The sequence below is a fragment of the Cygnus olor genome, chromosome Z (genome assembly GCF_009769625.2).
Source record: "Cygnus olor isolate bCygOlo1 chromosome Z, bCygOlo1.pri.v2, whole genome shotgun sequence".
Taxonomy (NCBI): domain Eukaryota; kingdom Metazoa; phylum Chordata; class Aves; order Anseriformes; family Anatidae; genus Cygnus; species Cygnus olor.
This window is the reverse complement of record NC_049198.1, coordinates 51860446-51884010: the sequence shown is the minus strand read 5'-3', so window position 1 is coordinate 51884010 and position 23565 is coordinate 51860446. Positions and strand designations below refer to the sequence as shown.

Below are 23565 nucleotides of genomic sequence, written 5' to 3'. Positions count from 1 at the left end.
ACGTCGTTGTTAGGAGTGTGATGTAGTGCCCTGTCTAGCCACCACACCTTCCCTTAAACACACCTCTAATGCTGCTGGTATCTTAGCCCACTAAACTACTTCTGTGCTCATGGCTCATAACTCTCTACCTTAGTGTGGGAAAATTGATCCAATGTTCAGTACAGCGGCAACCAACCTGATTTAACATTTAAAAATTCATAACAAGAAACACACGATCTTAGCAGAGGGAAATCCATCAGTTAATGATTACACTCAGGAAGGAAATACTGCCTTTAATAGAAATGCTGCTTATTAAAAGAAAACAAAAAAACACCCCTTACCTGGGATATTTGTACAATTATATTATTTAATGATACATTCAACACACACATAAGAAACAAACAAAAAAAGTCAAGATTAATGATTATAAGACCTTGTGAACAGCAACAAGAAATCCTGCATATTGCAGGATGCTGTAAAAAAAAAAAAAAAAAAAAAAAAAGATTTTTTCAGTGCCCACAAGAAACTGATCTGTACTTACATTGAGATCTGTATTTTTAAATTCAAATTGCATTTATATGTATGTAATTATTTTAATCAAACCAAAACCATTGAAGTATCGCCTTTTTTCAAGTTTCAATAAGTAAACCAACACTAGGCTTGGTTTTGCCTAAGCTTACTGCCTTTACTAGTGTCTTCTTCCTTACAGTGGTTTGTTACATAGATGTGTCAAACAAAAGCTTTCCCAGCACAATAAACTGATTAAAATGGGCTGTCTCTTGTGTTTTCTCATTATCTCTGTGCTAAAAAAAATAATAAATCACATTTGCAAACATATACAGGTAAGTTGATATAACTTTACATAAGGTTACAAGTTACTACAAGATTCTGTTTTGGGGGGACTGCATTTAACGAACTTTTATTTCTTCATCTTCTAAAAAAAAAAAAAAGTCAGACATAAAAGTGAATGTGAAAAAGCCAGAGCTCAAGAATGCCTGAATATGAGACATAAAGTGTTCAACTCTTCTCCAAAGTATTTTTGTTTGAAACTCAAGAATGTTAATTTCAATCAAGCCTCCAAATTCATTTAAAAATTGGAAAAAAAGCAGTCTTTGATATCTAAGTTACATATTAAAAATACAACTTTGTATTTGGCATACAGTGAAATTCACTGTCATGTAACATTGTGACTCAGTTATTCAGGGATTGTCATAATGACAGCTATAGAATAAAAGTTACCTATGAAAAAAGTTTATTTCAATTCAACAGTTTTAAGTAAGTGCAGTTTAACACAGGACAAGCCCTTCAGACCCTAAGTGATACCAGCTAAAATACACAAGGTTACTCTTCCAATTCTACCCAACAGTATTAAGCCACTGTTTTCTTTCTTCCATTCCAGTGACACACAGGGTGTCTCAGCGCAGAACTGTGTACTGCACACTTATTTTCAGTCTTGCACTTTCTGAGAGTGGTTCTGATCCATGGCTGTGAAGAACAAGCAGATCACGGCTGTGATGAACACATGCACTCCCTCATAGAGCAGCTTTGGCGAGAAGACGCTCCATATGAACAGGTGGTAACGCAGGCCTGTTACCAAAACGACGTAGATGGCAACTGGAATTGAACGCATTAGAGCGTAGCAGAAACAGCCATGGCCCACTGCTGCTGCATTCCTGTAACAAAAACAGAGGAGTTCCTTCTCAGGCAAACTTAGCAAACGTCCTGGTTTACCCACTCATTAGTATTAGTTCACGTCAGGAAAAATATGCAGATGATGTCCACTTGGTGTTAGAAGACTGGTTACCGATGCAGTGATGCAGCTAAGAACACGCTTTTCCTTATCACCTCCTCTATCCTACGGAGTGTGTAAGTATGTTAAGTATTCGCATAGCAACTGCAACCTCAGTAAAGGTAGACACCCAGTAGTTCACCTCAGATGGAGAAGTTTCTGTGTTTTAATACATTTTTCTCTAATTGCTAAAGCCTCCTTTAAGCAGTTTCCAGACAGCTTCATCCCTTGTTGGCCTTCCAGTGCCCTTGCACAGAATCTGGATGGTGACAGGCAGAGAAGAAAGACTTCAGTACCCCTTCACAAAGAGCCTAGCCTGTACCTAGCATCTGATAATCCGATGGAGCCTGCTCCCCTTGTAAAAGGCACAGAACTTGTCAGAGCACACTACTGCTCAGAACTAGTAATGTATAAAAAGCAACATAAAAATTGAGCTATTATAAAACCTTGCAAAGCTAGCTTAACCACTCTCCAGAGAACACCATGTTCTTAGGCTTACATGAGCAAAACATCGTGTTCCTGTCACAGGAGCTTAGCTTAGCTGAGCCCACTGTATTACAAGAAATGTCCACCCCATACACAACCTACATGGTCCAAATCTGCCACACTAAGTATTTTTGTGGTTGTCAGGAGTCAGGTGAAAATGGAAGTGAAAGGGTTTTCTGCACTATGACTGTTCTCCCTTCTCTGAAGTGTCAGCACGTCAGCAAAGATACTGGGCTGATATATGTTCCCTTTCCCCAAACCACATCTGCAGAGACTAATTCACACCAAATTCAGATGTTTACCTGTTTGGACAAAAGGAAGGAACAATGCTATTTCACTGTAATAATGTGCAGAACCTTTTCCTCTCCTCATCAAAATGTTTTACTTCATCAGTTCCCAAAAGAACACACTGGCAAAATGATTTACACTGAAATTCTCTTATGAGAATCTGTTCTGCTCCTCCTGGTTTTTAATTATGATCGTGTTCCAAATAATAAAAATTTAAGATGACTAGCACTTCTGTGAGATGTAAATTAGTCACTTATGACTAAGTAAGCTACAGAATACAGTGTTTTACATGAACCACTAAACCTCTTATTCTTTAAATCAAAATAATTAGGATACAGTCCTGTTTTCCAGTGAAAGCAAGAGCAAAATTCCCAAGGCTTTCAGTGGAAGGAAAGAACAGGTCACGAAAGCAGAGCTGAAAAATGAACTAAGAACAGCAGGTGCGAATGACCGAAAAACATACATTCAATTCACAGGTAACTATTTCCCTAGCTGCTTAGCCAGAGACAGTGACTTGGGAGTGAACTAGGCTCCTCCCTCCTTCTGTACCACTTAGCTTTCAGTGAGTTTGTGCAAATAACTAGCTTTATGTCTAATAAGCGATTTTGTTGATAAAGATTAAACAAGACGCAGTTCATTCAGTCTTAGCTGTCTTCATGCTGCTATGAGTAAAAACAGTATTTGTAGTAGTTAGATAATAGAATTGAATAAGCAGAAGAAATGTGTTTTTGTGTTGTTTTTTTTTTTTAAATGCGACAGGCAAACAGGCAATTTTTAAGCCATTTTTTAGAACAGATCATCTAGATGAAGATTATTGGTACCCTCAACACCAATAATAGGATTTTATAGCTCCATAAAAGGATTTTCAATTGAATCATAAAAGAGAGGAGTGTCCATGAAGTTATAAATCTAGGTCTTGCAAGAACCCTGCTTTTTAAATTTAATTTTCAGTTCATCTCTTTTTCCCAAGTTCATGCTCACGTAACAACACAGTTAGAGAAAGCTCCTAGCTGTAAATCAATTATATTCCTTTTTTTTTTTAACGGCTAATTTTTAATTTAATTTAACAAGAAACTGGTTGTAAGACTATTTTGAATGGAATCCATGTGTGTTTACTTCTTTGGCTCAAAAATTGGGCAGACGTAATATTTCAGATACATTTTATACTGGAATAAGAGCACACAATAATCTTCATCATTAACATTTAAATTCTCTATTTCTGCATTATGCGTTCTAGCAAACAATCCCCAAATCAGAGAGCAAATGGTACCATTCTTTCTCTAACCTGATATAGTAAAAATAATGAACTGTTTTCTGTTTGTGTAATACACATTTACTTGCAAAAGATTTCAGCACTCACTTCGTCTCCGAACAAAATATAGTCACCTACCTGCAGAGGGAAATCTCGGACAGTTTCACAGTACAATGCAGCGGTGCAATTTAGAGAAGGCAACAGAAGCACCCTGTTTCCAAGTTAAATTGTTAGTGGGGCTCAACAGCAGGATAGTTAGGTATGTTTTGGAGCTGGTATAGCAGTTCACACGCCTGTTGTTGCAGAAACAGCACTGGAATGACTGAGCACAAGCAGTTAGCACTACTCTGCTACCCTGACGCTAAGGCAGCACCTTAGTTCTTCTAGCACAGCACCTTTCTGTGTGCTTCTGCTGGGAACCCAGTTTGCTGAGCATCTAAGCATAATGGCTTTGTACGCTTCTTCTCCTTGCTCTACACACACAGAAGGACCACGGTGTAGAGGGCTTAGCAAGGCCACAAGGAAAGCAGTTGCCAGGGCTCAGGCTGCTGCTGTTAACGTGACCAAGTTTGACCACCCAGTTGGTTCAGCTGGTTCCTCAGTTACTCCAAAAGAGCCACTAGGAGAGCAGGCCACACACCTACCCTTACCATTTATCAGCTGCATCAGCCACAAATTAATAATCATGTAATCCTTCAGCACTCCTTCAGTGAAAACAAAGGAAGATGACAGGGCACATCTAAAGCATCGACCTGCAACTACTCCATACTGAATTATCTCTGCAGAAGCTAATTCCTTTTCATGTTTAAAGGGGAAAAAGCAGAAATAGAGGGAGGTACACTATACATATTACTCCAATGTTCTAACAGAACCAGCCCAACATTCAGACATCTGCATAATGGAGTTTAAAAGGAGTATATATATACATATATATATATATATATATACATATATATATATATATAAATATAAAGAAAAGTACCCAACCTCTAATAGTGAGCTCATTTAGCAAGCTGACTTCTGGAGACTCCACTGAGAAATCCAGATGGAGTAAAGGTGATAACGTGTAACCAACCTTTATGCGAGATTTATGTTGAAGATTGCTAGATCCAGAAAAATAAATGCTTTCAGAGACTTCTACAGTGCATACTATCCGCCAACAAAACCCCTCTCTTTTAGTTGAATATTTAATACACGGGGAAAAAAATGGCCAAGGACTTGTACTATTAATGGCTTTTCTGTTTCTTTGGATCTCCTAAAAACCAATTGCCAATGTGCTGCCAAGAAAGCTTTCACCTCTCATTCCCTGTTTAATATCATACTCATGATATTAAAATGGGTTACACATCACAATACAAAGTTTGTAAAATAAAAAAATTACAGTGCCAAAAACATGAAAGAAAAAACACTCTTTTCTTGTAAAAGCATGTCTTCCATTTATACAGAATACCTGGCAGATGGCGGCACAAATTTTGTACTTTTAAATCAAGCTAAAAAGCTCCACAGACAGCCCTACAAATGCTTCCACATGAAATTCAGAAATGCACCACTTCACATAGTTCTCATCTTTGATCACAAAATTAAATAGATACCTTAGAAAAATGCACACATACAAGTGAGGAATACCACAGGGTTGTCATTTTGCTGGGACTGGGGAATATATTTCTGGAGGTTTTCAGTATGAAATCTACTAAATACTTTGAACAGAAGTTATCCATCCTCTAGCATTTCTGTCCTTCCAGCTCCTGGTTTTCTAGCTGTGTTTCACTGCCTAGACTACATCTTATTGGGGACACTGAATTTACATACTTGAAGACAATTTTTACTGCCTTTTTTTGGTTTTTTTTGTATTAGTGACACTTTTCTTTCTAGGCTTTCTTCCTATTTCCGTTTAAATATCTCCCTGTTTAGTGCTCTCTGAAAAATAGTTGGCACTTTGTTAATCTGTCTTCTACTTATAAAAGGTTGCAGTCAGAAATAAACCCTGTAGCACTCCAAGTATCTATCTGCAACATCTGAAGAGTATCTGTAATCCAAAAGAAAATCCTCAGATCTAAGCAAATATCAATTAGTTCTGCAAGCAAGAACAAATTTGCTATGTCTCTCCCACCTGCCCTGTTCTCAGCCAGAATGATTCTTACAGTGCTATTTTAGATTACAGAATACAATCCTCCATTGTCATGGAAAAAAATATTGTATTTTTTGCATATCCAAAGGAACCAAGAGCCCTTTGGAAATTTACTTGATCAAACCTGGTATAGACTATCAATCTGAACACACTTTTTCAATTATTTCAGTATTAATTCTACAGAGTCACAACTTTTGACATCAAACCCTGTCAAACGAACAGGTATCAAAAAGAGCAGTTGCTAACAAGTCAAAAGGGGATATGAAGTCTATTCTGCAACCACAGAAGTGAAAGAACTTGGAGATGACCATCGGTTTTCCTGTCCATCCCCTCTCCCAGTAAGAAGCCACAACAACCCGAGCAAGGTCTAGCATCTGCGGTAGTAACTTCAGTGATTGTGGTATTTAGTATTTAGTACAGCATGGGTGAACTGCAGAATAGGGTTCAGCAGTTTCTCATAAGGGCTTAGCTGTGAAGGGCTATTAAGCCCTGAAACTTCAATTATCTTCATTTCAGCACCAAGAGCAGGAAAGCCCACTTTCGCTGCTGACATAATCAGTTGTTCTGGGAGCCTTCTGTCAGAGAGAGAAGTCTCAGTCACCCAAGCAGACGTAACTCCTTTCACCAGCATCCACTCATCCCTAACCTGCTTAGAAAAAAACACTGTCTAAAAAATGGGGTGTGTATCAATTAAGTTGCAGGTTCTTTTTTCCCTTCTTCAGTCAGGCTTGGCCCTAGAATAGAGCTACAGAGGAAATCCCTAAATAGGATACCCAACAAAGACTTACATGAGATCCAGTTAAGATCCAGTAGGAATCCAGTTATCCTGGCATTGCACCACATCTGAATGGCTACTGTCGTTATTTAACTGTTAGGGCAAGAGACAAACTGTACCTTTAACAGAGGCTACAAAAGTCCTTCTAAAAACTTAGCAACCTAGCCAGACAGACGCCCGTAAGACCCAATTCATCGCCTGCATGTGCTCATTTTCCCAAATACCGATCCTGTGGCAATCAATTTGCAAAGGACTGGACTGCTTTCCAACTTCACTGGATCAGTCCCCACCTCCCCTTAGAGAAAAGAGAAAGCACTTTACTAGCTCAATTACCCTTATCTATTTCAGGATTGCAGGCAAAGAGATAGCTAAACTGCACTCTAGGCAACACTGCAATATAATCTCTAGATTTCTTCACCACAAAGAAGCCACTCCTTTCCAGTAGGTACTTTTGACTCTCTGATCCACCCTTCTCCACCTAAGCTACAATAGCTAATGATGAGTTCCATCCCTCCTTTAAAGACAGGATTCCCATGAAACCCTGAGTGCTCTGCTCGATATGTTTTTCCTCACGCACTACTTCTGTGCAAGAGCACAATGGTATATACGTAGTGACTGTACAGCCTGCTGTCAGTGCCTCAAGCTTTCCCATCAGACTCCGCTAAGGCTAATCCTTAGCAAGTGCTACCCTGTTCAGCTCCGAGAAAACCAACAAAGTTTAATCAGTCTGCTCTTGTTGACACTGGTCCAGACTTTAAAGCAGTAAGGTATAGCCAAATCATTAAAATTCCTAACAAGCATAACACAAATCATAATTATTTCAAAGCCCAGCATTAGTCAATTTTCTGCAAGTATTCTCCCAAAACCCACTTAGCATTTCTGAAGACTTCCAGTAGAAAAAGGCCTGAAGCATTTTACATCAGCATCATACATGCAAGCAATAACAAGGAAACTTTTAGCTTGGTTTTCTGCTAAGGTGCATCTACAGGCTTTCCTGCCCCCCTTGTAAACAAACTGCTCTTCATCATCCCAGCTAAAGGTGTAACCAAGCATTCCAGCCAAAGATCGGTCCAGATAGGCAGGCTATGCAGAGACTTAAAAAAGGTTGTTACTATTTTATTTAGTTAAAATCAAACTGACCGGTTTAGAATATACTGGTCTAACAGGGCAAATGAACAGTGTCACAAGAAATTTCTGGAGAGGGGAGGCACAAATTATTTAAGAAATACTTGCTCTTCAGCACTGAGGGCAGAGTCAGTTCTTTCTTGTATTTTTCCATTACAGTAGCTATTTTTAATCTTGTGACTTAACTAATATAACAGCTCTCTCTTCAAATTACTCCTGCAATCCCAATAACAACATACACGTTTGAGAAGAACTTGTGCACTTTAAGAAACGATGTGAGGAAAAGCAGATAGAAAAATTCTGAATAAAAGCAGAAGGACAGCATCCCACGTACAGTCCTATCCACAGCTGCCTGAACCAAGAAGACTGTTTATGTTGACCACAGCACAGAAAAGGAATAAAAACTAATGGCAAAAAAGAAAATAAGCAAGTCAGAACTGAAATAATTCTGCTCAAATATAGACAAAAAATCTCATCCTCTTTATAGTTCACGTTTCCTGCTGCCCAAAATCTGCAGACCAAACCAGAAGAAAATATCACTTTAATCAGCTCTGCAAGACCAAAGATTGTGAAAGCGAACAGTGCTCAGCTGGTGTTATGCAGATGGGCACACCAATACCTCTTTACAGATCGTCACTGTTCTCTGGAATTTGTGTTTTTAGTGAAAGGAAATTCAGCCCAGACCTCTAACCATCAGCCACCACAACAAAGGAGAAAACCTTCAACAACATGGAGTAGTGTGGACCTCTGAGGATGTGAATGTATCCACAAATGTGATCCATAGGCAGGAGCTGCAATTAGCCAACTTAGCTTACCACTGTCAATATGCATCATGAGGTGCTAAAGCTGCCCATTTCCAACTACATTCCGATGCCTACCGCACGATATTGATTAGACGTGTCTGAAAGCCTCCAAAACATTAATTATGTAGCCTGCTAAGTGTCAAACTGTCTGCAGCTAGCCAAATGGGCAATAATAGGCACAAGGATTTTCTAAGTTCCAAATCAAACCATTTTCATTTACCATATTGCTTCAAGTACCGCTTATAGCATGTATGACTAACTCATTATACATGATCTGGATAAGTAACTAGAACACTGGAGACAAAAAAGCATAAGCATTTCCAATACATTTCATTTTAACACTACTCACAAATGAGCAGTACACACACTTGTTCTCCCATGACTACAAAGAAGGTTTATCTGCTTTTGGTTTCATCTTGGGTATGCCATATTTAATTTTAATATTTCAATGTGAGAGCTGAATTCCATTTTCAACTTAGATTTCAAGGTTCTTCCTGAACATGAACCACTTAAAGAGAGATGTGTGAAACATTCTCTCCTTGTCTGCTTTTTGCTTTGTTATAAACATTGTTTCATTCGTCCAATACATCTGAGAATTAAGAACAAAATTTTAATACCTGTTCTATTAGGAAAACAAATAATTCTTCAGAACAATCATCAGATCCAGTAACAACTTGAGATCATATTATGACAGAAACTCTTCTCAAGAAAAACGAGAGAAATATGGTAAGATGCTACATACAGTCCACTTAGAAATTCTTGGATCCTACTAGACTAACCATGCCTGAAAACATTAAGCCTTGTAAAGACTGTAATTTTAACAGTTTCTGAACTCAAATCCCAAAGTCTCAAAAAGTACTGTGACATTGTATAGCAGTTTTGCTGCTCATAACCTATGCATTGGACAAGCAAAGACAAGGAAAATGGATTACAGCAGGATATGTAAACCCACGCCATACTACCTCTGCAAAGGATGAGACAACTCAAATACCATGGAGCACAAAAGGAATAGTAAACAGAAATTCACATAGGCAAGAAATCAGCTGGCAGAGCACTTTGATATTTTTTTTTTTGGATCATATCAGCTACAAAGACAACGGACCAGAAGCAAACAGTGCCAACTATACTGACCTGTCATGTGTACATGCCAGCAAAACTGGTAAGAAAAGGAGACAAGAACTCAAAGTCTTTCTTCCATATGGTTTCATGTAAATAGCAAGCATAAATAGATCCTTATTTTCTTAAAGAACCTCACCAGACTACTTGAATACATGCAAAAAACTTGACAGTGTTTTCCATTAGGATGATTTCACCTTTCACAATAGTTAATGACAATAATCTGACAGATACACAGTTTAAGGCCTCCACCTGATTGTAAGCATAGGTTGAATTCTTGCAATGTGGTTTTAAAATTTCAGCAAAATTCCCAGAAATATACTTAAGGATTCAGGAAACCAGCATGACATGGCCATGTAAAAGTACAGGTTACACCTAGGAACATTTCTACAATAAAAATGTAAGCAAGAGTACAAATATGGTCCTTTATTTCCAGAAGCATCTTTCTGAATAAAGCTGTTCCTGCTTCAGCACTAATATAAACCACTGAGATCATTATCATACAGCCCTTGCTAATTGTAGAGGAGAAATAAAGTTGGTATGATGTTTCAACCTGAATATTCTATTTCAGAGTTAAGAGGATGGTATTTCCAAAGTATTGAAGAGAAAGGGGAGATGATTCTTTGAGTGAAACATGCATACTGAATACTGCTACCAACTTTCTTCACAGTTGTGTCTTTGGTACAATGCGCAGTGGATTCCTCTTCGGAGGCTCATTGTTCCATGTGGAGCAATGTGATAAACTTGTGGGATTATGCAAGGATACCATTATTAAGTCCAAGTATCACATACTTTCTCCTTTGGCAAGTTTACAGGAGTGTTGGAGTTATGAATAACTTTCATTAAGTTGAATAATTAAAAACAATACTAAACATTAGCATAAAGGCTGTAGAGCTCCACACACTTGCCCTTGCAAGCAGAACAGATTACAGCAGGATCTGTACATCCATGCCCTACTATCTCTGCAAAGGATGAGACAACTCTAATACCATGGGGCACAGACGGAATAGCAAACAGAAATGGATTCACCTAGGCAAGAAATCAGGTAGCAGAGCACTTTGATTTTTGAGGAAGATGCCTTGTGTAGTGCCTACACTAGTTACAGAGCCTCCTACTCAATGGACTCATGCTGAGGAGAATGCAGAAAAAACAGCACAGGATTTCTCATGCCATAGCTTTGGTGACACTGCGAAGCTCACCTTGGAGTCCAACACAGAAAATATGAAGTAAACAGGACAGAGATGTTACTTTGAAGTCTGAGTATGTTCCGTGGCGAAGGAACCTGAAGAAACAGCTCTGAGGAAAATAAGAACATCACCTGACAGACAGAGAGGGAGAAAGAGAAATGGGGATAGGAAGAACGAGAGTGATAGCAGGGGAAAGAGGAGGGGGAGAGACAGCAAGAGAGGTGAGAGTGCAAGAGGGGAGGGGTGGAGACGGTGGAAGCAGGAGGAGCGAGAGGGCGAGAAAATGGGAGAGTGAGAGGGGGCCTGTGCTGCATATGGCAGTGAGACACAGGGAGCAGGCAGGACGAAGGAAGGGGAAGGGGGGAGAGAAGGAAGCAGAGACTGGGAGAGAGGGAAAGAGGGAGGAAGCGGGAGAGACACAGAGAGAAGCAGAGGCGCAGAGATGGAGCAAGGGACTGAAATGAAGGAAGGGAGAGGAAATGAGTGAGAGGTGCCAGGGCCAGGAGGGAATGCGAGGGAGAGCAGGGGATACCAAGGGAGGAAGAGCGGGGAGGGGTAGGATGAAGACAGGGAGGGAGGGCAAGAGACCTGGGGGGCTTCACGGTGGGTGTGAGAGTGGAAGTGAGGAGGGAGGAGAGGGCAGTTAATGGCTGGGGGGAGAAGGGGCGGGAAACGGAGTAAAGGGCCAAGGAAGTGGCAGAGGGAGGAAGAAGAGAAGGGGCTGAGGAAAGGCAGGGAAGAGAGGCTCAAAAGTCCTCAGAGGGGAATACAGAGAAAGAGATGAAGGGGGACTGGCAGCAACTGGGGACTGGAACAGAAAAGGAGAAAAGAAAGGGAAAAAGGAAGAGCAGGTGGAGACAGAGACTGTCAGGAAAGGAGGACAGCAACAGAGGGGGAAGAGAGTGTCAGAGAAAAGGAGCAAGACTGGGAAAGGAGGAGGGTGGAGGAGAGAGACAAAGAGGACAGAAAAAGAGGGAGGGGAATGGGGTGGGATGATGGGGGAGAGAGTTGTCAGGGATGACAGAGAATGGAGAACAAGGACGGGGGGAGAGGAAAGGCCAGAGAGAGGGGAGGAGACAAGAGAGGCCCAGCAATGGGAAGGGGCCATCAGAGAGCAGAGAGAGGGAGAGAGCAGTAGGGGAGGGCGAGGGACAGGAGGGAAGCAAGAAGCAGAGCTGTCCACAGAGCAGAGAGAGGGAGAATAGGGATGGGGGTGAGGAAAATAGACTGAGGAGGGGAGAGAAGGTGCATGGAGGGTGCTGCGTGTGCAGGGGAGTGGGCTGTGGGGAGAAAGAAGGAAAGGCAGCAGAAGAGCATGCACTGACATGAGGGAGAAAGACAACGTGGAGAGAGGGGGTGAGAGGGAAGGGAGATGAAAGGGCAAAGTCGAGGTAGTGGTGGTGGGGAGATGGGAGGCAAAGAAAGAAAGGGGAAGAAGGAAAAAGAGCACACAATGGGAAGGGTGACATGGGAAGAGACAAAGAGGGGAGAGTGGGGAGGAGTGACAGGTGAGGGGAGTGAGTGGGAAGGGAGAGAGAAAATGGCTGGGGGAGAGGAAGAGATAACGCTGGGAGAAGCCAGAGAGGCAGGGGAGAAATGCAAGCAGGAAGGAAAGGAAGTGGGAAGGCTGAGGAAGAAGTCCAAGGAAGGAAAAAGAAGGCAAACAAGAGGAAGAGACCACAGGGAAGTGTAAGCAAATGGCAAAAAGGCAGAAAGAATGAGTGAGCAAGGCAAAAAAACAGGGAAGAGCAAGTAAGAAGGAGAGGGACTTGGAAAGGAGCACACACAGACAACTGAGTGAAACAAATAGAAGCAGAGGCAAAGAAAGCAGAGTGTGACACGGGAAAGAGCAAACAGAAGAGTCAGGCAGAAAGAAAGAAAAGCAAAGGTGAGACAGCAAGCAAAAAGAAAGAAGAGGGAGAGGGAAATAGCAAGCATAGACAGGAGGGGCAGAAAGTGAGGCAAAGGAAGGAGACAAGCAAAGAGGAAGCACAAGAGACTGAGCAACAGGTAGAAGGATCAGAAGGGAAGGAGATGTGGTGGGACAGATTTAGGATGGCAGGGGAAAGCAGGGACAAGAAGAAGGACAGAATAGGAGCAAAAATGATGCAGACAGGGTGTAGGGGAGTAAAAGGGAGAGTGAATAAGGGGGCAGAAGGAGAGGGGATGGGAGTAAGGGAAAGAACAGGAGAGAAGGGAAAGGGACTGAGTCTGGGAAAGAGTGAGTAGTAGAGAAAGAAAATGAAGGGGAAGGAAAGACAGCAACAGGTGAAGAGAGAACAGAGAGGAAAAGACTGAATGGAAAAGAGCAAATGAGAGCAGGAGATCACGGCAGGGGGAACAAATGGCAGAGGGAAGAGTATGAGGCAAGGGAAGAGCAAGAGGGAAAGAGCACGAGAGAGGACAGGGAAAGAGCTACTGGGAGAGGAGCAAGAGAGCAAGCCTTCTGTACAGCAGTCTCTGATTTCTCCCTTGGGAGCTTCTGGCAGCAGGGCCCAGTAACACCGGGGGGCTCCTGGGAACCCTCCAGGAACTCTGAAGGTGCCCACTCCTGCCAGGCATGGACACACCAAGGGGAGCCACAGGGCATGGGCCTGAGGAAGCTCCAGCAGACTCTAACAAGTTCAGTCAGTTGCCTTCGACTGAGGGTACCTGAAGCGTTTGTTAAAGGTGCTATCTGGTATCGGTCTGTCAAGAATCTTTACACCTGTTGACAGGGAGGGCTCTAAAGACCCAGGCACAGGGCACAGCTAAGGGACAGCAGTTTGTCCAGAAGGGTGCAATGAACAGATCCTCAACTCAGCTCTGACGAGCCTAAACCTTCTCAGGAATGGTCTTTACACACCAGTGCACAGCTTCCAGCAGCTCCAGTGGTGGATGCAGGCCTGCAAGTCCCCAGGCACAGAGATTGCTCAGGGCCTCTCCCTGATGAAAGAGGGACAGGATCTTCACAGAGACCCTACAGCTTCAGGAGTTGCAGACCCGAACTGCAGTGCAGACACCAACAAAGTCTGTTCCTAGCAGAATGGTAAGTGGAAATACTTCGGAAGGCCAAGGCTGGAAGATGGTGTCTTCTGGCAACAAGAGAAGCTCCTGCTCTACCATGAGGCTTTTGAGTACAGAACGAGTTCACTGTCTTTGGAGCTGCAGAGGACCTGGGCGTGCTTTTGAGTGAGGCATCTGGGCCAGCTGACCCTGAGACATGCAGGAGCACCAGGAGGAAGCATCAAGGGGCAGTACTGGGTGACTCTGCTGCCGGGCATGGACGCACGCCTCTGCTCACTTGATACGGTATGTAGAGAAATTTGCTGCTTGCCAGGGGCTGGGATCCAGGATGTTGTGGAGAGATTGTCAGCCCCTGCCCAACCTTCTGACTGTTGCTGTTGTCCTATGTGGGCACCAATGACACCATCAAGGAAAGCAGGAGAGTAACAAAAATGAACTACAGAGCTCTGGGGAGAACAGGGATCCAAGTGGCAATCCCAACCCTGGCAGTAAGAGGAAAAGATGCGATGAGGAGGTGACTGACACTACGTGCCAAAATTGTCTATAGAAGTGGCATTCGCAACAGAGCTTTGATTTCTGTGACCAGGGGATCTGTCTAAGGATCAACATCTGCTTGGGCAAGATGGGATCAACCTCAAAAAGCAGCACAAAGGTATTTTTACCAGGACGATGGTGACCTCCTAGGAATGGCTTTAAACTAGGAATGACAGGTGAGGGAGAGAATTGTCAGTAGCTCTGTGAGGGTGTGGTGGATCGGGAAGACAAGCAAGGAGCCTGGGATGATGTAAGTGTAAGAAAGCACAAAATCAACAAAGCAGGGCTTAAGCAGCGTCACTTCAAGCATTTGCATGTACGCAAGGAAGTGGTTCCAACGCACTGTTATGGGAAAATCCCCTAGATTTCCCCATGAACAGAGATCAATAGGAAAAGAGAAAAAGAAAGAGGGAAAGAGCAAAAAAAAGGAAATAGGAGAGCAAGAAGGAAGATAGAAGAGGCACACAGAAGAAGAGGGGAACATGTGAGTAAGGGAAAGCATGCAGGAAAGAGAAGAGGAAAGCATAGAGGGAGATTGAGAGAGAAGTGTATGCAAGTAAGAGAGGAGAAGACCCAGAACTCAACAAAAATGTTAAGAGGAAGATAGAGAAGAGAGACAGCACAAGAGAACAACCAAGATAAGAGGGAAAGAACAAAATGGTGTGAAGAAGCATACGAGAGAGTGGAAATGCACATGAGAATTTCTGAGAGACAAAGCATGAGAGAGGGTATATGGGCTCTGGCCGGGGTGGAGTTAACTTTCTTCATAGCATCTCCTATGCTGTTGTTTTGGATTTGTGACTAAAATAGTGTTGACAATACACCTGTGTTCTAACTGTTGTTGAACAGTGTTTGCACAGCATCAATGCCCTCTCTGTTTTGCATGCTGCCCCCCTGCGAGGAAGCTGGGGGTGCACAAGAAGTTGGGAGCAGGCACAGCCAGGACAGCTGGCCCAGACTGACCGAAGGTATATTCTGTGCTATGTCACACGCTCAGCAATAAAAGCTAGGGGGAAAAAGGAAGAGGTCCTGCTCATGGTTACAGTGCTCATCTTCCCAGGTAATCATCGCATGTGATGGAGGCCTGCTTTCCAGGAGTGGCTAAACATCTGCTTGATGATCTAAAGCAGTGAATAAATTCCTTATTTTGCTTTGTTTGCATGCACAGCTTTGCTTCACTTATTAAACTCTTTTATCTCAACCCACAACTTTTCTCACTTTTGACCTTCTGATTCTCTCCCCATTCCATTGGGAGGGGAGAAAGCAAGTAGCTGTATGGCGCTTAGCTGCCTACAGGCGTTAGCCCACAACAGAGGGAAGGTATGTAAGGGAGGGAAAGCCTACACTAAAGAGAGGAAAAGAATGACAGAGACAGACACATGCCAAGAGACAGAAAGAACAAGCAATAAGATGGAAAGTGCACAACAGAAGGAAGTGGAACACACAACAGAGGAAAAGCACTGACTGGAGGGATGGCATGCAAGAGAGCAAAAACATGCCCCAGAAAAACTTGAGAAAGTGTGACAAGAGAGAAAGAGCACACAATAGGGGAAATCACACAGGAGAGAGAGGGGAAGCTCTAGAGAGCACAAAACAGCATGCAAGAGACAGAAAGCACATGAGAGGGGGGGAAGGCCCACATGCAAGACAGAGGGAAAGAGCACGGCAAGGAGAAGGGATATGCACAACAGAGGGGAAGCATAAGGAGAGCAAGGAAAAGTGTCTGGGAGAGAATGGGACAGTACGTGAGACAGGGATAGAGAGGAGAGTACCCAGGATGATGGGGGGGGAGCATGCAAGAGAGGTAAACTGCACACAGTCTGGAAGGGAAGAAGACACAAGGGAGAGAGGTGACAACAGCATGTGTGCAGGGGGAAGCACGTAAGAAAGAAAGTATACGAGAGGGTAAGAATGAGATGCTGACAAAGCCTGAGACAGAGGAAGTGTGTAAGATAGGGGTGAAAAGTGAGAACACACACAAAGGAAAGAGCAAGGCAGACAAAGCAGAAGAGAGAGAAAAATGCCTGTGAGATGTAGGGGAAGTGTAGACAGAGAGCAAGAAAACAGGCAAGGGAGACACAGAATGCACAAAGACAGAAAAAGCACTTGTCAAGAAACACGTGACAGAGAGGGGAGGTTTGCCTGAGAGGGGACGAAGGCACAGGCAATACAGGGAAAGAGAGTGCATGACACAGAAGTAAAGCAGAAGGGAATGAGAGGAGAAGAGATATCAAGAAAGAACAGAAAACTGTGAGGACGTTTCAAGGCAGAGGAACACATGCATGGGACAGACGTACAGCACATAACAGAAAGAAGAAAGCCTTATGAGAAGGGGAGAAAGAGAAAGCATCTGGGAAGGAGTGAAAGAAAATGACAGACAACATTCAAATAAGAAGGAAGGTATTTGAGAGGGAGACACCATGGGCCTGTGTTAAGTTGGAGTACTCAGGAGAGCACGAGAGAGTGAAAAACACTGACAGTCGAGGCAGGGGAAGCTTGAGAGAACAAGAAAGGCAGCCTGCATGCATTGTAAAGTGAATGGGCATATGCACCAGAAATGAGCAAAAGGAAAGACGCCAGAGAAAGGAAAGCCATGCAAAAAAGAGGAAAGGCATGATAAAAAGATGAAAGCTATGAGGCAATGTATGAGAGAAGAAGGGATGTTCATTAGAGGTGGAATGCACTATGTGAAAGGGGATGGAAAAGTGCACAAAGAGAGAAAGTATGCAAGACAGGGCAAGCAAGAGACAAAAAGTGTGCAAGGGGCAGCAAAGAGTAAGCATGTGAGAGGGAGGGAGAGCATGAGCAAAAGAGAGTCCAGAAGAGAGTGAGAGGAAAGGTGTGTGCCAGAGAAGAAGGGCATGAGAGAATGAAAGAGGAAACGCAGCAGACCATGGAGTGGGAAGCTGTGCTAGAGAGGGAAAGAATGTGGCTGAAGGAATGCATGCCAAGGTGGGGGGTACATGCACAAGAAGAAACAGAAGGGCTTGGGCATGAAAAAGCACATGAGAAAGAAAGCACAAGTGTGAGAAAGGGAGAACACATAAAGGGGAAGCATGCAAGAAAAGGAAACCAAGCAGAACAAAGGGGGAATGTGTGTGGGAAAAATGGAGTGTAAGAGAGGGGATGGAAGCAAGAGTAAAGGTATGAAACTGTGAGAGAGAGCAGATGCAAGAGAGTAAAAGCAAATATGAGAAGGGGCAACATGCAAGATTGTGGGCAAGGGAAAGTGCACAGAGGAAGAAGGGAAAGTATGGGGGAATGAGTGCAAGAAAGAGGGACCGCATGGAGGACAGCAAAAGCAAGGAAAGGAAAGGGCTGCATATGAGAGGGAAAGTGTGTCCAGGAGAGAGAAAACGAGCAATGGAAAGGAGGTAAAAGAGTGAGAGAGGGGAAGCACACAGTAGAGAGAGAGAGAAGGAAAGCATGTGTGTGAGAGACAGAAAGAAATGAGAGAGTGAGATAGAAAAACACATCCATGAACATGAGAAATGTATGCAAGAAAGAGCAAGGAATACTGCCTGACAGACAGAGGGGAAAGCTCATGCGAAATAAAAGCATGTACGAGAGAGGAAGCATGCTAGAAATGGAGAACATGCAAGAAAAGGAAAGCACAAGTAAAAGTGAGAGAAGGAGGGAAAGTGTGACAAGGAGAGAAAGCATGAGCTGGGGGGGAAGAGCAAGTGAAGAAAGAGGGAATTAAGAGAGAATGCATGGAGGTGGAAGAGTACAAGCAGGAGAAAGGTTGTGAGAGAATAATGTGTGAGAGGGAGCGTGCAAGAAAAGGGCAAGACAGAGTGGGAAAGGGCACATTAGGGAGGGAAGGGGTGCAGTGGAGATAATGGTGAGTACATGCAGAAGAGTGAAAGGACACATGAGAAGGAAAGCATGCTAGAAAGGGAAGTCATGGGGAAAGCATGGGAGAGTGTGTGAAAGTGAGAGGAAAAATGTGTGTGAGAGAGAGACAAGGGAAAGCATGAACAAGAGAGGGGAAGCACAAACATAGGGAGCGTGCCAGGAAGAGCACAGAAAAGGGAGGAAGGAACAGGAGCCCACGATGTGCAAAAGAGGGAGGGAGGGCAAGAGGGGGGTACAGAGGGAAAAGCACATGCACGGGAGAGAAGTAATTAATGCATGGAGAATGCAGGGAGAAGTACAGCATCACGGAAGGACTTCTCAACAGGACATATGAGTCAGTAGGTAGGAAAGCACATGCAACTGAGGTAAAGTGCATGTAGAGTCAAGGAATAGTTTGGGTTGGAAGGGAACTTAAAGATCACCTGGTTCCACACCCCCTGCCATGGGCAGGACACCTCCCACCAGACCAGGTTGCTCAAAGTCCCATCCAGCCTGGCCTTGAACACCTCCAGGGGTGGGGCATCCACAGCTTCTCTGGGCAACCTGTGCCAGTGCCTCACTGCCCTCACAGCAAAGGATTTCTTCCTTATGTCTAATCCAAATCTACCCCCTTTTAGTTTAAAACTATTACCTAGCACTACACTCCCTGACAGAGTCCCTCTCCATGGGAGAACTACATGTAAGAGAGGGAAAGTCCATGCATCCAAGAGAAAAAGAAAACACAGATACAAGGGGAAGAAAGCACACCCATGAGAGGCAAAGCACAAGAAAAAGAAAGCACTAGAGAGATGGCACAAGAAAGGGAAATGACATGAGATGGGTTGCATAAATGAGTGGGATAGTGGATAAGAGGGATAGTCCACAAGCCAGGGCAAATGTGACAGTGAGGCTGCAGAAGTGAGAAGAAAAGGATTACAGAGGGCAGGACAGCCCAAAATCCGTCACTACTATTAAGAACCGAGGAAAAAGGCATTAAATACCTCTGCTTTTTCCTCATCCTTACTTGCTAGGTAACCATCTGCAGCAAGTGAGAGAGGGGAAACAGGTATGAGAGATGGTAAAGCATGTAGGAAAGAGTGCAAAAGCAGAGGAAAGCAACAGAGAAAGAGAGAGAAGAGCAAGAGAAAGCTGTACAAGAGTGCAAGTGCATGACAAAGTGGGGAACGCGTGTGACTGAAAGTATGAGAGGAAGAATGCATGCAAGGAAGGGAAAACGTGTCAGGTTTGGAAAAGCATGTGAGATAGGGAAAGCAAGAGAGCACCAGAGCAGGGTGGGATCAAGAAAATAAGGGAGGGAAGTGGAAGAGAGAAAGCAGCACAAAACAGATGCAGTGCACATGGTTTTGAGAAACAGAACATGTGAGGGAGAGGCAAAAGATGCAAAAGGGAAAACAGTAAGCACACTGGGTCAGGGAGAGAGGAAAGCACATCAGACTCTCTCTCTTGTGTTTCAAGAAGAAATCCCTAAGAGAGTTAAACCCACAAGAGACAAAATGAAAGAACGAGAGAGGGGCAATGCATGTGTGAGAAGTTAAGCGTATGTGAGAGAGTGAATGTGTACCAGAGGGGGATAGTAAGTGCTGGGCAATAGAGAGGGGTAACAAGTGGCAGAGGGGGATAAGCACGAGCAGGAGGCTGACAGCCTAAATGAGGGAAAGTGCATGCAAGAAAGAGGAAATCTTTCAGAGGGGAAAGTATGCAGTTGGTGGGGAAAACAAAAGAGTGGCGAAGTGGAAGAGGGAAAGGAGAAGAGAGACAGAACCACACAGGGAAGTGCAAAAGGCAGGAAATCAGGCGTGAGAGCCAGGCCAGCTGTGTGAGGGGGGTGCGAAGAGTGTCCATGAGAGAAGGGGTGCTGGGGGTGCACTGGGGAGAGAGGAGAAACACACCTTGAGAGGCAGACCGTGTGAGAGAGGGGGCAGGCCATGTGAGAGGCAAAGAGCTGCTGCAGAGAAGCAAAGCAGGGGAGACAGAGGTGGCGAGAGGGAGAGGGGGAAGGGGAAGGGGAAGGGGAAGGGGAAGGGGAAGGGGAAGGGGAAGGGGAAGGGGAAGGGGAAGGGGAAGGGGAAGGGGAAGGGGAAGGGGAAGGGGAAGGGGAAGGGGAAGGGGAAGGGGAAGGGGAAGGGGAAGGGGAAGGGGAAGGGGAAGGGGAAGGGGAAGGGGAAGGGGAGAAAGAAGAAAAAGAGAGAAAAAGGCAGGGAGGGAGGGAAGGGAAAGGGAAAGGGACACATGAGACGAACGGAAAGCAAAAGAAATAAAACATGTCATAGGGTAAGCACTTTAAGAGGACACATGTCAGAGAGGTGAAGGAAGTATGTAAGATGTAATAATGCAGTGGGTAAGTGTTTCAGAGAGACAGGAAGAAAGAGGGACCATTCAAGGCAGAAAGGGGGGTGAAAGGGGAAGAGAGAAGGAAGAAGGGTGGGGAGAGCAAGAAAGGGAACGAGAGAAGCAGGGAAAGCATGCATGAAAGAGAGAGAGAGCACTTGATAGAGGTGGATGGCAAGAAAAGGATGGAGTTAGGGAAAAGGAAAGTACAAGACAGCACAGGAGAGGACTGTGCAAGCAAAAAAGGAAATGTCAGAGGAGAAAGTCTGCAATATAGGGAAAGGAAGAGGGAGATAGGAAAAGCAAGAGGCTGGGAGAGGGAATCATAAGAGGAAAGAAAACAGAAGAGAGCAAAAGTGCACAAGTATTTTTTTTGCACAAAGGAAATGATGAGAAATAGGCAGAACACTTCACAGAGAGAGAGGGAGCATGTCAGGTGGGAAGTACTTCAACGAGTCAAATTACATGAGAGAACAAAAGTGCATAAGACTGAGGAGAAGGAAAAAAAAACGTGTCAGAGGCAAAGCACATGATAGAGACCAGGAAAACACATGCGAGAGAGAGGGAAAGCAAGAGGAAGAAACTACATCCGAGTGGGAAGGGAAATGGGGGGTAGGGGTGGGGTGGGGATGGAGCAGAGAGAGAGAAGGGCAGAGGAGAGGATCAGGGGGGCAGCAGTAAAGAGGGGCTGGAAAAGCACCAGTAGGATGCCAAAGAGTTGGTAGGGAAAGTGCAAGCAAAAGCAGAAGATCGTGCAAGAGAGGGAGCAAGCAAGCAACACCAGTAAAAAGCAACAAAGGGGAAAGTGCAACGCTGTAAGGGAAAGAAGAAACATGTGAGAGCACAAGTGTGTGAGATGAGAGATGACATGCAAGAGAGAGGCAGGATGGAAATGTGTGTAAGGGGGAGGGAAGGCAGAGAAGCATGGAGGGGTGTGTGAGGCAAGTGCGGGAGCAGACGGAGGGAAGAGAGGGAAAGGAGGGAGGGAGGATGAGGTGGTGAGGAGGTAGGAAAGAGAGGAAAGGTGGGACAGAAAGTAATAGAGGAGTCCCAAACAATGGAGGGAGAGCACAAGCAAGGGACTGAAAGCATGACCAAGAGGGAGAGTGCATGCAGGAGCGTGTTAGAGTTGGCAAAGTATGCAAGGGATGTGGGAAGTGAACGAGGAAGCGTGCAAAGCAAGAGAGGATGAAAAAGGCACGCACAAAAGGGAAAAGAACCCACGAGAAGCAAAGTGTGTGAGAAAGGCTGGGATGCACAACTGAGAAAGAGAAGGCACTGAGCGAGAAGGAAGGGTGGAGAGACTGAGACGAAGGGAGACAGAGGCAGCAAAGGAGAGCAGACAGAGGAAGCCAGTGGGGCAGGGCACGGGAAAGAGTGAGCAGGAGACACAGGAAGTTCAGGACAGAGGGGGGAATGGTTTTAGAGAGCACAGGAGTAATTGAGAAGGGGGTGACAAGCACTGGGAGGATGTAGAGCATGACAGAGAGAGGGGTGGTGAGCAGGACAGGGAAGGGCAGTGAGTGAGAAACTGGAAGCCTGAATGAGACAAAGTGCAAATACGAGGAAAAACCTATGACAGATGGAAATGCATGCTATGGGGGAAGTTATGTTAGACAGGAAAGCAAGAGAGAATAAGAGTGAAGTGTGAAAAGAAAGCCAACACGGCAGCAGCAAAGCACGTAGGACAAAGCAGCACAGTGCACAAGAGAGGAAGAGTGCATGACAGGGAAAGTGGACGTGTAAGAGGCTAAGCATGTGTGGGAAAGGCAATGTGCACACATGCCCGAGGGCATCAGTGTGCAAGAAAGAGGCAACACATGCGAGTGGGCAGAGCTCAGAAGAGGGAGGCAGGGTACAAAAGGGAGAGCAACAAAGCTGAAGCGAGCACAGCAATACATGCAGGAGAGAGCTGCAGAGTACTCAAGGTGGGGTCAGAGCATTAAGGCAGAGGCAAAGTGAGAAGGAGCAAGGGCAAAGACAAGGAGCAGAGAGAGGGGAGGCATGTGCACACAAGATTTAGGGGGGGGAATGCACGGGCACGCTTGAGACAAAGCACAAAGCAGAAAGAAGCAACACGTGAGAGAGGTATAATGTCTGTCAGAGGTGAAGTGCGAAGCAGAGAGGCAGAGCATGCGACAGAGAGGAGACACGTGAAGTAGAACAAGGCGTAAGTGAGGGAAGCAGGCAAAGTCCATGTGAGAAAAATGCATTGCGTGCAAGAGGGGGAAGTGGTGTCAGAGCGGGAAAGTGCAAGGGGAGGCACGCATAAGAGCGAGACAAAGCAGGAGAATGAGAGAGAAGTGCAAGAAGCAAAGGGTGCTTGAGAGGCACAGCACATGAGACAGGCGGGACGCATGCGGGAGAGGCAAAGCACACAGGATAGAAATATACAGGTATCGGAGAGAGGAAAATGGGGGGGGGAGGGGAGGGCTACAGTGAGAGGGAGACAGAGAGAAAAGAGGAAAGCAAGGGACAATGCGAGAGAGGAAGCACCCCAGGAGAGTGAAGATGCACAAGAGAGAGCCAAAGCACATGCAAGAGGCAAAGTATGTCCAAGGGAGAGGGAAAGCAAGGGTGGTGGGGCTCAAGAAAGCTTCAGGGACATCCAAGAGATGGGAAATGCAAATCTAAGCGGGAGGGAAAGCACGCCCAAGGCAAGCAGAAAGGGATGTGATGAGGGAACACTTATATAGACTGAGAGGGAAACCTAAACAAAGACAGGCTGCAAGCAAAAGAGCAGAGGGAAACATGAGTGAGAGACTGCAAGCATGCAAGAGAAAAAGTGCATGCAAGGAAGGGAAGGTCTGTGAGAGATGGGAAAGCAAACAAGGCAGAGAGAAAGCAAGAGAGAGGCAACGTGAGAATGTGGGAGGGGAATGCAAGAGAAAGGGAAGACATGCAAGAAAGG

The 23565-nt window shown here is 44.6% G+C and overlaps 1 protein-coding gene across 2 annotated transcripts in view; it reads right to left on the bottom strand.

The window, feature by feature from the left end:
• Nucleotides 1–243: 243 nt before the first annotated feature.
• The window catches only part of PIGG (phosphatidylinositol glycan anchor biosynthesis class G), an 81389-nt gene continuing 58067 nt past the window's right edge, over nt 244–23565 (bottom strand). The window contains exons 9-10 of one of the 2 annotated variants that reach the window (XM_040542172.1): nt 1911–2027; nt 244–1652 (exon numbers count right to left, since the gene is read on the bottom strand). In XM_040542172.1, the coding sequence (XP_040398106.1) occupies nt 1427–1652; nt 1911–2027 (343 nt within the window). In that variant the 3' untranslated portion in view covers nt 244–1426. The remainder of the gene's footprint in view (nt 1653–1910; nt 2028–23565) is intronic. The other variant, XM_040542173.1, reaches the window with a different exon arrangement.